At 39.8% G+C, this 16331-nt stretch overlaps 1 protein-coding gene across 4 annotated transcripts in view; it reads right to left on the bottom strand.

Annotated features, from left to right (window-relative positions):
- Nucleotides 1-1186: 1186 nt before the first annotated feature.
- Nucleotides 1187-16331, bottom strand: part of LOC116511635 (putative interleukin-17 receptor E-like) — a 63698-nt gene continuing 48553 nt past the window's right edge. Inside the window, exons 14-19 of one of the 4 annotated variants that reach the window (XM_032221789.1) lie at nt 13554-13619; nt 11743-11800; nt 9728-9844; nt 4647-4701; nt 4257-4309; nt 1187-2041 (exon numbers count right to left, since the gene is read on the bottom strand). In XM_032221789.1, the coding sequence (XP_032077680.1) occupies nt 4306-4309; nt 4647-4701; nt 9728-9844; nt 11743-11800; nt 13554-13619 (300 nt within the window). In that variant the 3' untranslated portion in view covers nt 1187-2041; nt 4257-4305. The remainder of the gene's footprint in view (nt 2042-4256; nt 4310-4646; nt 4702-9727; nt 9845-11742; nt 11801-13553; nt 13620-16331) is intronic. The other 3 variants (XM_032221788.1, XM_032221792.1, XM_032221790.1) reach the window with 3 other exon arrangements.

Below are 16331 nucleotides of genomic sequence, written 5' to 3'. Positions count from 1 at the left end.
AAAAGCTTTTAAGAGGACTGCTGGAGGAAAAAGAGGACACACAGTAATTGGAGCATTGCTGTAGATCTTGTAAGAGAAGACCCATGTTAATCTATGGCAGTGTTTCACAACATCAGCAACTTTAAGATGTACATGAACTTCAACTCCCAGAATTCTCCAGCATTCTGACTAGGGAATTTGGGGAGTTAAAATCCATGAGAAACACTGGTCTATGGTAGCCAAGAATTGGGAGTTTGGTAGCACCTTTTCCTACTAACAAAACGTTAAGAGGCATAAACTTCATGTAATCTGATTAAATGAGCTGTTGTCACAGACGTTAATGCTTTTCAAGAATATTTGTCAGGCTGAAAAGATGCTACCCTAATGCCACTGAACATTGAAATGGTCTGACAAAGCTAGCTTAGATCCTAGGAAGCAGATGATGGACAGTTCATAGGAACAGCCCACTAATTAGTAGCAGACTCTTTCAGAACCTGTACATAACAACTAAAATCAGACACATATCCCACAGAATTCAATAGAACTCAGTTCTTTCTAAAGTATACTCAGAACTTTATATACTGAAAACATTGTGACACTGCCGGTTACATAAATCCAGTTCAGGTATAAGTGCTAGGTTTCTATCCATAGCAGTACTTTTTAAGAATTTGTTTTTTTTAAAAAAACAACAACTGGGAAATATTATAAACAAGAATATTTTATATATAGATAGGGTAAAGGTTCCCCTCGCACATATGTGCTAGTCGTTCCCAACTCTAGGGGGCAGTGCTCATCTCCGTTTCAAAGCTGAAGAGCCAGCGTTGTTCAAAGACATCTCTGTGGTCATGCGGCCAGCATGACTAAACGCCAAAGGGGCATGGAATGCTGTTACCTTCCCACCAAAGGTGGTTCCTATTTTACTACTTGCATTTTTACATGCTTTTGAACTGCTAGGTTGACAGAAGCTGGGACAAGTAACGGGAGCTCACTCTGTTATGCGGCACTAAGGATTTGAACTGCTGAACTGCCAACCTTCCTGATCGACAAGCTCGGCATCTTAGCCACTGAGTCACTGCATTCCTATATATATGTGTGTGCGTGTGTGTGTGTGTGTGTGTGTGTGTGTGCACGTGCGTGTATGCACACGTGCACGCACGCGCGTGCGCACACACACACACACACACACACACACACACACACACACACATATATATATATATATATATATATATATATATATATATTCTCTTACATATTTTCCTGACATATTTATTTTTCTTGATACAAAGTAATATTCTGAATGGAAGGATCTTCAAAGGGAAAGATATATAAAACATGAAAGAACCATAGAGATTTTTCTAAAACATTACAGGGCATATTTTATCATAGAATCATCCTATATAATACCATAGTGCTTTAAAATGCCATGAATTACACTGATAGTGTTATTGTCATGATTTATTTTCATGGTCAACAGGATGAGAACAAAACTGTCAATTATGTATGAAATGTCCAGGTTCCAATTCCTGCTCTTGTGTTGGTAGGAGCATGGCTTGTTCCACAAATATAAAGGGCGCCATTCAGGAGAAAGTCAAATTGTCTTCAAAAAGATGTTTTGTTATCAAATTATTTCAGGAAGGGAGACAATAGCTTTTCCGCAAAGCCGTTAAGACCTGGCTGTTCCGGCAGGCCTGGGGCTGATGAGTTCCCAGCACCACTCGAATTGGTGCGCCTGTTGTGGAGTTTTAATATGTTTTTTGTAATTGTTTGTCTTGTCTTGTTTTGCTTTCGTTGTGTTACCCCCCTTCCCCTTCTGGGAATAGGGCGGCATACAAGTTTAATAAACCTTAAACCATAAACCAATAGGGCACAGGGTAAGGAATTTGCCTCACAAAAATTTATTCCTATGTTACTGAAGTCAAGGAAGACGTCTGGCACACATGAGGATTATTTATACACGTAACTATTTACAGTAGATAAATCTTTCAATTACTTGTTAAGATGGAGGAAGTGACAACAATCTGCTTTTCTTCATACATAAAACAAATGGTGCTATTTCATCCTGAGGAAAAAAGAAAATGAGACACAAGACTCTTGAAATATCTGCAATTTGAAAAGTGCTATTATGCATTCCCGTTTCTATCAGTCACTAAGGCTGCCAATCTGTTTTACTGGCTCATATATTCCTATAAAGAGCTTGTTCTGCAAATATTGGCAGGCTGGAATAGTTGTAATTTATATCATTAGCAATAGGTAATAATTCTTAGCTTGCAAAGCAGGAAATGAATCATTTTTCATTGGAATATGTAGGCAAAAATATGTAAGTAGAAAACAGTTTGAATATATTCTATCACAGAAGGAGTAGAAGCTACTGATCCTGAGAGTATTCATAAAAAGGGCATTCATTTTCTATGAATTTGCCAAATGGGAACACCCTATATCAAAATATGTCAGATCTACATTATCTCCCATTCAATATACCGTATTTTTCAGACTATAAGACTGATTTTTTAAAATAAAAAATAAAAAAAAGTTTTTGCACTCTGCAGGTCTCCCAACCCTCTGCATGCCCATTTTTGCAAAGGGGGTGGGGTTTCGGTAGGCCAAAAATGCTGTATTCCATGTATAAGACGCACCCAGATTTTCATCCTCTTTTTTGAGGGGAAAAAGTGTGTGTTACACTACGAAAAATATGGTATATGAAAACAAAAGCACCCAAAAAGAAATAGGAAAGATCTTAATGCATTCTCCCTGTAATTACTGGATTTCTAGCAGTGGTGGGTTCTGGATCCTGTTGCAACCAGTATGGTGCAACAGGGCCTGGCGTCTCTCACATGCACGCGCACATGCGTCCTTACCTCCGCAATGCCTCCGCAATGCTCCAGCTGCTCAGCAGAGCAGAGCAGCACACAGGCACTGTATGCTCCATGTGCATGTGCGGAAGTGCTGAAGAGCTCAAATACAGGTGGGCGGGTGGGCCCTCCGGAGCACTGTACCAGAACGGTACCCGGTGCTCCCAGCAGGCACTGTACGCCTTTTTCCGGGGCTTACTGCCTGCAACCCACCACTAATTTCTAGGTACAGTATATAAAATGTTTCTAAATTGGCAAACAAGATAGTGAATGCATTCAGATGAAACCATGGAAATACCAATTCTCTTAATGAAAAACTGAGAATGACGAATAATAATGTACATAATTGTAGTTAATGCTAAATATATATAACTAGGATGATTTTAATTCCTTTTACGTGGCCAAATTGGACCTCTCCATAATATATTTTATGCTGCTTTAAGAGCTCTCCAACTGCTTGCCATTTCAAACCAATTAAATACCGATGAAAATGTTTCAAGACACAGTAATTTATAGCACCTTATAGCACCAGCCATCACTGTGGTCATATAAAACCCATCTCTATTAGTAAAACAGCACTACAGGGATGGTTGGATGACATGATAAAACATGATGACTCTCTGATATGGAAATACTCTGAAATAAATGATCAGATTGTATAAACTATTAAGTATTCTGGACTGAGTTATTATTTTTCTCCGCTGAGATCTGCTAACAGAAGCAAATTTTAGCTTTTGCAGATAAGTTTAAATACAAAACTTAATTATATGTCATCTAGTCATTTTTGGCTCCGAGTGACTAGTTAGATTTTTGGAAAAACAAAAGTTTACTGAAATTATTATAGGCAACCAATTATGCATGAAAGTCATGTAAAGATTAAGGGTCATGATCTAAGTCTTTGTATCTAGATAACTAGTTTGGTCCAATGGTTTAAGGCATCAGGGTAGAGTTCTAGTTGACATTTCTAGGTAAAAGGTTCAAGCAATTATCTAGAACAGTGGTTCTGAAAGTGGGGGCCATGCCCCACAGGGAGGCAATTTGATTTTTAATGGGGGCAATTGAACCTTGTTTAAACCAAGTTAATGGCCTTTTAGGCTTCCTCCATGTGAGTAGAGTTCACTTTTTGAGTAAAGTAAGAATTATATGTGGGGGGGGGTCAGGATTTTAAAAATGCTTAGGTGGGGCATGGCCAAAAAATGGTTGGGAACCACTGATGTAGAGTAATAAATGATGATTTAACAATCAATTCAGAGAGTGAGAGGATTTACATCTCATTCCCAAACATCACTAAAATTAGCCTAGGCCTTCTGAATTTAAATAATAAATGACAAACTTTGAATTTATTTAAATTATCAATTATTTATGTCCTAAATCAACTTAAATGACCTCAACCCAAGTACACAGTTTCTTTACATGATATTTTACCAAGGTAGAAGCGTGAGGTATATACTTCATATCTTTCTCCAGAACTGTGTTACCTAAAAGTAAATAGAAGTTTTAAATTATTTCACATAAAGATAATTGTAATTTTAGTGTAATTCTAACAGAAGAACATTTCTTCTATCAATATTAGACCTTTATATATGTATTTGTAAAAATATGCATCTTAGCTGTGGAATGTCATTTTTTAGTTATATTCATATATTCATATATTAGCTACAATTCAGTACCTTTTATTTTCATTTATATTTTAAAAAACCTAAGATTCATCCCCAATTTTAAAATTTAGGGCAGACTGACTGTAAAATAATTACTTGCATTTTAGAGTGAAGATTCTTTAGAATGTCAAACATCTATATAAAAACACATGCTTACCTGTGTGTTATCATGTGTAAAACACTTTTCTCTTCATGAGTCTTCCTAGAGTTAACTGAGAAAAGATGTTATTAGTTAATACTGTTCTTTACTGATGTGGCTCTTTATATCACTTAGGTTTTAGGTTTTAGGTTTTATTATTATTTATAGGCCGCCCTTTTCCCTGAGGGGACTCAGGGTGGCTTACAATATATAGGGAGGGGAGTACAAGACAATAAAACATAGAACAATACATAAATAAAAAATAGTACACACCATTCATCATTCGGGTGGGGACGGATTGTGACTTTTATCCCCAGGCCTGGCAGGATAGCCAGGTCTTGAGGGCTGTGCGGAAGGTTTGGACGGTGGTGAGGGTACGAATCTCCACAGGGAGATCGTTCCAAAGGGTCGGAGCTACTACTGAAAAGGCTCTCCTCCGTGTAGTTGCCAGTCGACACTGACTGGCAGATGGGACTCGGAGGAGGCCTAATCTGTGCGATCTAATCAGTCGCAAGGAGGTAATTGGCAGGAGGCGGTCTCTCAAGTACGCAGATCCACTACCATGGAGGGCTTTATGGGTGGTAAGTAGCACCTTGAAGCGCACCCGGAGATCAACAGGTAGCCAGCGCAGCTCGCGGAGGATAGGTGTTATGTGGGCGAACCGAGGTGCACCCACGATCGCTCGCGCGGCCGCATTCTGGACTAGCTGAAGTCGCCGGATGCTCTTCAAGGGCAGCCCCATGTAGAGCACATTGCAGTATTCCAGCCTAGAGGTCACAAGGGCCCGAGTGACTGTTGTGAGAGCCTCCCGGTTCAGGTAGGGTTGCAACTGGCGCACCAGGCGAACCTGGGCAAATGCCCCCCTGGTCACAGCTGTCAGATGGTGGTCGAAGGTCAGCTGTGGATCCAGGAGGACTCCCAAGTTGCGAACCCTGTCTGAGGGGTATAAAATTTGACCCCCCAGCCTGAGTGATGGAGCACTAGCCAAATTATTGGGAGGGAAACACAACAGCCACTCGGTCTTCTCCGGGTTGAGTACAAGCTTGTTAGCCCTCATCCAGTCCCTAACGGCTTCAAGACCCCAGTTCATCACTTGGATAGTCTTTCTTCTATGAATTCTTGGCAATGTACGTGGCTCTATTCCAATGGGTTTTTTGGCTATATAGTGGCAAGTGGATGAGTTTTTCCCTTAATCTCAACATCCTAGTGCCATGATGGTGAACGTATGACACATGTACCCTAAGTGGCACACAGAGCCATGTTGTCTGGCACATGTGGCATTGCCTGTTCCTCTTCTGGGTTTCTGACTTCCATGCCCATGCGATGATCAGCTGTTTCTTGCCAGTGCCACAGCGCCGGAAACTAGGAGATCTGGTCTTTTGATTTCTATTGTGCGCATGCACGCCAGTCAAATGATTGCCACATGAGCATGCACGCCAATAACCAGAAGACAAGCTGGCCAGTCAGTGGTGGGTTCTAGATCCTGGTGCAAATGGTACAGTGCAAGGGGGCTCGGCATCCCCCACATGCATGTGTGCATGCGTCCTTACCCCTGTGATGCCTCTGCGACACTCCAGCTGCTCAGCAGAGCGTCATGCAGGTGTCATATGCTTTGTGCGCAGAAGCGCCGAAGAGCTCAAATATAAGTAAGGAGGTCAGGCAAGCGGGTGGGCTCTCCAGAGCACTGTACCAGAATGGTATCCGGTGCTCCCAACAGGCACCAGTACACCTGTACCGGGACATACCACCTGTAACCCACCACTGTGGCCAGTGCACATGCACATGCTGGAAGCCAGAAGTTCATTTCCCACTGTGTGCATGCCCACTTGGCAGGTTCTCTTCCAGGGCACATCCTTGATGAGTGTGCATGTATGCTCCCTTTTTGGCACTCAGTGCTGAAAAGGTCTGCCATCACTGCCCTAGTGAGTTCATGTTGTCCTTGATTCACCTGGCCACCAACCATTCAACTTTTGCAAGCTTCTCTGAGCATGTATGGTGATGGCACTGGATTACGTTAGAACTAGGATCTCCATTGGGAAACTGATGATCTATCTGAAACATGTTGAACATATTAAATGAGAACATGCTATGAGCGTTTAAATTCTAAAATGACTGTGGGAAAGCATATCATTCCCAAAGCATGGAGGTTACCTGCTACTCCATTCTAACTGGCCATTCCACAGAAAGCTCTTGGCTACTACGGCCAGCCATTGTTCTTTTTCTGAGAAGACGGACACACCTCATTTGCAGGTGGTCATCTTTTTTATTTTCAAAGAAACCTTATGTTATCTATTTAAAGCACACCTGGGAAATTCCATAAGATTCCAAAGGCAGCAAAAGGCATTGCAGCATTGGAGTTCCACAATTCCACAATTTTTAATTAAGAAAATCAGTATTAAAAATCAGCTGGGCTGGCTGAGAGATTGATCAGAACCAAAAAAGGTCTCCATGTCTCATTGAGTTCCTTGCACTCATTGAGACACCCTACTAGAATTCCCAAATACATTTTATTTGGCCTATAAAGGTAAAGATAAAGGATCCCCTCGCACATATGTGCTTCCCGACTCTAGGGGGTGGTGCTCATTTCCATTTCAAAGCCAAAGACTCAGGGCTGATCAAAGACATCTCCGTGGTCATGTGGCCGGCATGACTAAAATGCTGAAGGCACACGGAACGCTGTTACCTTCCCACCAAGGGTGGTCCCTATTTTTCTACTTGCATTTTTACATGCTTTTAAACTGCTAGGTTGGCAGAAGCTGGGACAAGTAACAGGACCTCACTCCTTTACGCAGCTCTAGGGATTCAAACTGCTGAACTGCTAACCTTTCTGATCGATAAGCTCAGTGTCTTAGCCACTGAGCCACCGTGTCCCTATAACTTTGGCCTATAGTATTGTCCAAAAGCATCCTTTATATAACACAATTAAAGGGATGTCATCATTCCATTTTGACCAATTACTGTAATATCAGTATTAAGATCAAATTATATAAACCAGATTATTTACTACTGCTTATACAGTAGTTTCATAAACAATATTGGTTTTTTTTTTAAGTCTGAACATTGCAATTCAGTACAGGTTACATGATCAATTAATCACTAAGTAACTTATGGGAAGCATGACAATATGATGTATGTGTGAATCGGTCAATAAGTTCATATTATGACTTTTTAATTTCCCAAATAACCATCAGATATAGAAATCCACCAGGAAACTGTAAGTGGAAGGCTTTTTAGAGTTGGATATTTGAATGAACAAGTCTTACTTAGACAATTTGAGAGTTGTATCACAAAATGTATTGTATCCTGAAGAGGACACAAAATGGCTCACGTGTTGATTTTGTTTGTATACCTCTTACTCAGAAATGGAAAGCATGTACAGCAGTGGTGGGGTTCAAAAAAAATTACTACCGGTTCTGTGGGTGTGGCTTGGTGGGCATGGCAGGGGAAGGATACTGCAAAATCCCCATTTCCTCCCAATCAGCTGGAACTCGGGAGGCAGAGAATAGATGGGGGCGGGGCCAGTCAGAGGTGGTATTTACCGGTTCTCCAAACTACTCAAAATTTCCGCTACAGGTTCTCCAGAACTGGTCAGAACCTTCTGAATACCACCTCTGATGTACAGGAAAGCCACACACAGAAATTTAGCTTTTTAGGAGACATATGGATCAATGGAATTATAGCAGCACATATTAACATATCTACTAATGCATTCAAATGTGAAAGGGAAGTCAAATACTATCACTGTTTATCATTGGCATTCTAGAGCCAACATTATATTTTCTAATAAATGTGGCAACTTCAGTAAGGAAATGATTATGGGAAGTTCAGACTGCTTGGAAAGTACCAAACTAGTGAAGACTGAATTTATAGAATATTGACCTGCTGTAAGTGTCAAGTATAAAATCTCAATCTATTATGTAAACAAAACCGGAGATTTCATACAAATATTAACTTTTATTGCTGAAGCAAGAAAAGGTTGATTCTTCTCTTGAAAGTGATTTAGAGGTAATTGCAGTCATGGGGTGGACTCAACTTGTAATCCAAAAGTCAAAAAATACATATAAAATTTCTTATGGACATACTGGATATTTGGCACACCCCAGAAAATTTGCTTTTATTTTATTTTATTTTTAACTTCATTTATTTTTGACGGTAGTTGTCACATTTTTAAAACCGCAGCGCCAACTATGACCTGAACTGCGTATCTAAAAATGCCTTAGCAATTCTTGTCTCTGGGTTTCATATAATACCCAAAAGCGTTCATAGAAAACATTTGGCTTGGGAATGCAGTACCTCTTGGAAAAAGAAAATAATGCATCATGTTGTCATTATGTGACATGTCATGACAGTTTTTCCCTTCACAGAGCTGGGGTGGGCATGGCCTGTGCATGATTCATCCAGCCAGCGGGCCGCCAGTTTGACACCCCTAATTTAGACATTGTCTCTGGTTGTTTGTTTATTTATAAAAATATGGAAATGGCTCATCTTTATCACAAAGGGACTCCGGGAGGTGTATAAGCAAATTAAAACATAAACTATATATAAAATTTATATGAAGCAAAAAATGTCAAAATTCAACATTAAAAGTTAATTAAATTAAAATAATTTAATTATGAATTTATTACTGGAAAATTGGGTACCCACAATCCTTGCCTTCTATTTCCTCTTTGTGGCAATATTTTACTATTGCTGTAACTGGATCTCAATTAAATTTCATATAAAAGTAGATTTCACACACAAATGCAAAACAATAAGAACAAAGGGTGCTTTACAATTCCGATTGTAATCAGCTTCTGCAAATGGGTAAAAAAAAAATGCCCTGAGCATTCAGTATAATATTCAAAGGAAAATTTACATGATGAAATTGTAAAAGCTATCATTTTTTAAAAAAAAAAACACTTGTACATTTTCCCTATTCAAATTTTCCTTGAATGTTATTGTGAAAATACAAAGCTAAGATAACAGGCCATTGGCTGATTGCGTGTTAGTACTTCTAATAAACTTCTAACCCAGTGTTGATTAATTAAAATCTACGAATTAAAACTAATGTTCTATTGTAACAACCAAATTGTTGACTTTTCCACTGCATAAATCAGTACCTGACAAAAGTTTGTGTCCAAGGAGAGCCAACATGATTAGAAATATGGCAAGAAATGATATGAGAGAGAGGATGCTTAAGGAATATTCATAATATTCTTGAGTCCCAGTAGAGGAGTCTGGAATTAAACAAAATAGTATCTTAGATGTTCATCTAAGAATAAGTAGGGCCTTATTATTTTCTTTTATTAAATGTTGATAGTTCTAGTTAAAGCCAAATCATTGAGAAGAAAAAACAGACAAGCTTCACAGCAAAAGCCCCATGTAAACGAACTAATATTTGCAGTTAACATGAATTAACATCATGGCCATTTACCATTAACCACAATGCTCAGATAGCAAAGTGGAAGATCCAATGGAAGTTAAAATGGATGTTGACATCCATTTTAAATATCACAGGAGTGTTGCTGTCACCCAGTAATATAGAAAACCTCCCAGTGGACAGTTTGCTGGAAACTCAAGTAGTGAAACTCCCCAATTTTCAATTGTTGGGAGTGGGAGAAAGGGTGAAATACATGAGATACAAACAAGGAATTCTATATTTTGGCATCTGTATTTCTTATCATCTGTTTGCTTCAATTCCTCTCTTTTTTTGAAAATATGCAAAACAATCTTTCTTTCCTAAACTATTAGAACGAGAATGGACATAGAATAAGAATATGATCCGTGGACCAGAGGTGGATTCCGGATCGCCGTCGCAATTAGTACACTGCAACGGGGCCATGCATCCACCTCGGACGCCCCAGGGTTTTGGTACGGTGGCTGCAGCTCCCAGCTGCCACTGGTACCAAGTCGTACCACCCGGAACCCACCACTGTCCTTGACCAAACAGAGTATCATGCTCTCAAAATGCTGTTGTATCTTTTGCCCTCAGTACAATTCGTTGAACAATGACAAATCAATAAGCACTGTGCTTCATCTACATACTATTACAATTCTTCCTTGTCTATAACCTTTAACTGTGCAAAATGAATTTTTGAAATAAGGTATCATAAATGGACTAACTTAACCGAGGGCATCTAAAATACAGGAGCCTTGACTCCCATGGAACCGAAATTTGGTAATTTTTATAAAACATTTTATAACATAAAATTAGGCATTTTATGACGTAATATAAAATGCTATAAAGTATTTCCTGTAGTCATTTCCTGACCACAGGCTACATATTGTAGTTCACCACAGGCTATTTTCAAGGCAAACACTGTACATCTCTAAATCTCATAGATAATCGTCTTGAGAACCCTTAGATTTTATTTATTTATTTATTTATTTATTTATTTATTTATTTGTATCTTTGAGTCAGCATTGACTACTGAGGACTGTATTTTTCCTGGCCAAATTTCAGAACTGGCTTGCCATTGCTTCTTTCTTAGGGCTGAGAGAATGACCGGCTCAAAGTCACACATTTGGCTTTATGTCTAAAGTGGGACTAGAACTCAAGGTATCCTAGCCTGATGCCTTAACCACTCCACCAAACTGGTTCTCATCTTTAGCCTGCCATCACATTCACAGTCAGATTTTATCTAGATCTCTGGAGGTTTTATTTGTTAAGTCAATATCTTCTCTTACATTGTCCTCATATGGCCATCATTACTGTAAACTTGGTAGCTGCATAGTATCTTCTTGCAGTCATCACTAGGATGGCAATCACAATAGCCCATATGTATTTATTAAAGGTTTTCACTTCATTGAGACATCTTCATGGGGTCCTCAGAACAACCCTTCATATTCAAGAGGCAAATAGTCTTGACAAAGCCCAAAATACATCAGCTGCCCACCACAACAGGTTGAGAACTCTAACTCTCCAGACTTGGTCACTTTAAGATGTGTGGACTTTAATTCCTAGAATTCTTCAACCAGCCTTGGGGACGGGGAATTCTGAGAGTAGATGTCCACACATCTTAAAATTGCCAAAGTTGGGTAGTAGTGTGCTAGCTTCCCAAATGACTTCTGTTAGGAGCCCTTAGATATTTTGCCTTATCTCATATGCAATAGCTTTTTTTCTATTGAAACTTACTGCAGGGTAAATCACAGACATATGAAGAAACAGAATACTCCACATCCGTCCTCCATCCCTTGTTTAGAAAAGAAAAGGAAAAAAAATATGTTCCTGAATAATCATGAGAGACAGCATGCAATAAAATCCAAGTACATATATTCTCGGGGGGGGGGGGGGTAGCATATAGATGAAGTACAATTTTTTAAAAAATGTTTTTTAGTTTGGGTTATGAAAAATCTGCAACAAAATAATCAACCTCACAGAGCACCAAGGACCCCTTATTTCAACCCTGAACTACAAATATTCTCCTTTATTAAAAAGAACAGCATTTGGTAAGCCTGAATAGGTAACCACTCTTGAAGTGTTATCATAGGGATGATTTCAAATGGGTTCAGGTTGGCCAGCACAGTTTCTAGAATACTATTTCTCAACCTTGGCAGCTTAAAGATATGTGGATTTTCATGTCTCATTCCAAACTACCATGGTTGAGACTGCATAGAAAGAATATCTTCTCATTGGGTATATACAGTATATTTTAAGTCTTCATGTCATTCCTGACTGTCAGTGACTGTCCATGAAGTTTTCTTGGCAGCATTTTCAAGAGTATCCTGCCCTTGCCTTCTTCCAAGGGCTAAGAAAGAGTGACTGGCTCAAAGGCTACTCCATTTCTGCACTGCAACAATCCAGATAATCACACTAGCTGGTAGCAAATTTATTGTGAAGACTTTATGTTCACAATTGATGAGGAACTGTGTGGAGAACTTCTGATCAAACAAGAGGTTTATCAAACCCACTTCCAGGGCAATTATTCTCATTCAGATAACTGCTGAAATCTGTCATTGTTTTTTTTTAAAGAAAGATAATCAACCATGTGGAAGCTGCAAAAGTTCTTTGAAGTTCACTGCACTCAGCAATAACTCTCTGCTTTTTTTTTACTTGCGACAATGAAAGCTGCAAAGAAATAATAAACCCGAACTTATAAAAATACTTTGAAGCAAAATACCATATCAGAAGATCACTTGGTGCTCTTAGTGGAACAGAAAAATGACAAAAAAATGAAAATATCAAAGTTTAGCAAATGAAAAGGCATTTGAGTGACTCCACTTTCAGGATCCCTATTTATACACACCCAAGGATAATGGTGCTAGATTGTGCAGGATGAGCAAAATACACACTGACAATATGGATGCTTTGGCCAGCAGATTATATACACCCCAAACCTAAAAGTAGGAGGAAGAAAGAGGACTGTCCAACTCTTTGTGCCATTTACTGCCTGCAAAGTAAATTACTGCTCCTAATGTTTGCATTTAGCTGGTTGATTTATAGAGCTGTGTTTACTATTACTGCTTTATGTGCATGCTTTTGGCCTCAGTTGGCCATTAAAAAAATGCATGACACTGATTTGCTGCTGGGTTTGCTGCTACTTATGCTATGATTGCCCTCAGTTCATGCTCCTCATGGTACGAAAGCTTTTCCCATCCTGCCCAGCTATGGCGCTGCTCCTACTGCTCACTTTTAATGGCAGCTGATGCGTTTGGCCACCACCTGGGCTCTGATTTCTCTACATCTTGGGGAAATTACTTCTAAACAAAGCAGGGACTGAATCCAGATCATCCTCTGAGAAAACTTTGAAAATATTATCTCTGTCAGCCGGAGACAGCTGCTTTGCGTAATTTAAAATGTTGAATCATTTCCCAGATTGTTAATGTCATTGTAGTTTAAGGTAAGATGTTGTGATTTTATCTTTTATGTGTTACTCACACACACACATACTTTTAGTTATTAATTGCATGCAGATCCATAAGAAAGCTTAATATCAAAAGATATACCTTAATGCAGACATCTGGGCCACATGGTTTCTCTGAAATGTTGACAGATGGTAAACTTAATCCATCCTGGAAAATACAAGTCAAAACCAAGTTCCTTCAAGAAAATAAAGCCATATAATCTTTTTGATCAGTTGCCTGTCACTCATTCTGCGGTTTCACAAACATAGTAGCTTTAAACATAATGATTTCTCTGTTTCTGACATGTTCATTAAGTTTGCTATGCTATGGTACTCATCTGAAGGTGCTTGTTAATTGGTTTAACATTTGGGAATACATGGGAAAATGTGTCCTATTTTCTCAAACCCTGGATATCATCTTGGAGTTTCTGAAATTGCCATTTGTTGATATCATAGGGAACATAGATGCCAGTCAGTAGATACATTGATTTCCCAAATGTGAAATGAGGAGAGGGAGGGAGGGAGAGAGACAGAGAGACACAGAGAGAAAATACTCTACATATTGCCAAAAAGAGACTATTGACTTACAATCAGGGACATGCAGTCAGGGGAGGCAGGGGAGGCAAAGCCTCACCACTGTCATCATGCAAAAAAAAAAATGTAAAAGGAAGAAGGCTGAGTTAGTTGCTGCCAGAGTCACAGTGGATGACTCTTCTTGGTGCTTAACTGTTTAAAAAAGCCTCTAAAAAGCGCCCTCTACAGGAGGAGGCAGGAGAACCACGTGCCTCATCTAGTCTGACTTTATGACCACTCGAGCAGAGTTAAGCAAGGGCTAAAAGCCGAAAAATTCCTTATGTAGATGAGGCACGTGGTTCTCTCGCCTCCTCCTGTAGAGGGCGTTTTTAGAGGCTTTTTTAAACAGTTAAGCAGAGTCATCCATTGGGGACTCTGGCAGCAGCTAACCCAGCCTGACCTCTTGCCTTTTTCCTTTTACATTTTTACATTTTCATGATGGCAAGCAAGAGCAGAGTTGAAATCCTCTGTGAAACAGCTGGAAAAGAAAAGGTACGTCTACGTGAGGGTCAGAGGGAGGGGGAGGAATTCAAACTTAATCCTCCTGGTACAACTTTGTGGGGGTGTTTGTTTGTTTGTTTGTTTGTTTGTTTGTTTGTTTGTTTGTTTCTTCACTCAAACAAACTCTCTGTCAATTTGAGAGTGAGTTTGTTTGAGGGAAGAGAGGGAAGGGGATAGGAGAGGAAGGGAGGGCAGCCCGCCAGCTCAGAGACTTTCTTTCGTCCGCCTGTGTCCGCAGCAGCCCGCCAGCAGAGGCAGGCAAAAGACCCGCCTCTGCTGGCGGGCTGCCGCGGACACAGGCAGGTGAAAGAAAGCGGCAGCCCGCCAGCACAGGCCGGCGAAAGTCACTTTTTTCACCCGCCTGTCAGAGGTCAGGCGGGCGAAAGAAAGAAAGTGCTTTAGACAGTGGGATGTCGGGATATCATGTCAGAGCTTAGGCGGGCAGGCGAAAGAAAGCACTTTAGACTGTGGGGTGTCGGGGGAGAGGACTGCCTCACCAGCCATAAATCTCACTGCACGTCATTGCTTACAATTATGTTGAACCCCCCACCCCTAAAAATAATACAATCTGGTATAAAAGCTAGTAGTGGATTTCAAATTTATTCAAATCAGTCTGGATGTAAGAGTTTGGCAGCCATTCCTTTAATAAATGTTTCATTTTAAACATTATGCAATAATATTTTATATACTGAAAATTCAAGTGTAGTAATCTCTGGAAGAAAAATATGAAAATATGAAAGAAAAATAGGGGGTGTTTCTAAAAAATAAAATCCTCTTAATTCTATGAAGAAATAAGTTTTTAGGTCAGCTACAATTGCTGACTGTGAAATTACTATGAGAAAATTAGGAAGGATGGGCCATGTAAAAGTCAGCATGGGAACTTTGTCTTTAAATCATCATTGCCCAGCATAGCTCTAAAGAACATTTCAGGATTTTTTAAAAAAAATATGTCTACTTTTAGAATAAATTCCTTGCCTGACAGGCCCCAGACCATGACATGTGGTGATTCTTCTGAGCTGAGTGTTTGTTGTTTCACACTTAAAGACACATACAGTCTTGCCAGACTGACAGCTCTACCACCTGCATCCACAATATATTCTGTGAACTATTAGGGAGGGGCTGTGTTGCTTGTTCCACTTATGTGCTCCCTCCTGGGAATCTACCTCCTCACTACATTCCATCATAGCTACAGCTCAGCTGCATATAGTTGTTCTCCATGATTTAAATATATTGCAGCATTAAGAACTTTAAAAGGTGAAAGATTTATATGATCTGAAGAGACACCAGAGTATAAGAACTTATGTTCATAGGTGTAAATAACTGTGAGCATAGTAAGTATATATATAGATATATAAGGTAAAGGTAAAGGTTCCCTTTGCACATATGTGCTAGTTGTTCCTGACTCTAGGGGCAGTGCTCATCTCTGTTTCAAAGCTGAAGAGCCAGCGCTGTCTGAAGATGTCTCCATGGTCATGTGGCCAGCATGACTAAACAGCGAAGGTGCACAAAACACTGTTACCTTCCTACCAAAGACGGTTCCTATTTTTCTACTTGCATTTTTACATGCTTTCGAACTGCAAGGTTGGCAGAAGCTGGGGCAAGTAACGGGAGCTCACTCCGTTACGCAGCACGAGGGATTCGAACGGCCAAACTGCCCACCTTTCTGATTGACAAGCTCAGTGTCTTAGGCACTGAGCCATCGTGTCCCTATATAGATATATAGTTCTTTCTAACATAGATGTTTCTCATGTATTGCATACCTCTTAGTGTTTTTAGCTGAGATGAATTTGGCAGGCATCTTGCCATG

Source organism: Thamnophis elegans, chromosome 7 (genome assembly GCF_009769535.1).
Source record: "Thamnophis elegans isolate rThaEle1 chromosome 7, rThaEle1.pri, whole genome shotgun sequence".
Classification (NCBI taxonomy): Eukaryota; Metazoa; Chordata; class Lepidosauria; order Squamata; family Colubridae; genus Thamnophis; species Thamnophis elegans.
This window is presented reverse-complemented; position numbering and strand designations above follow the sequence as displayed.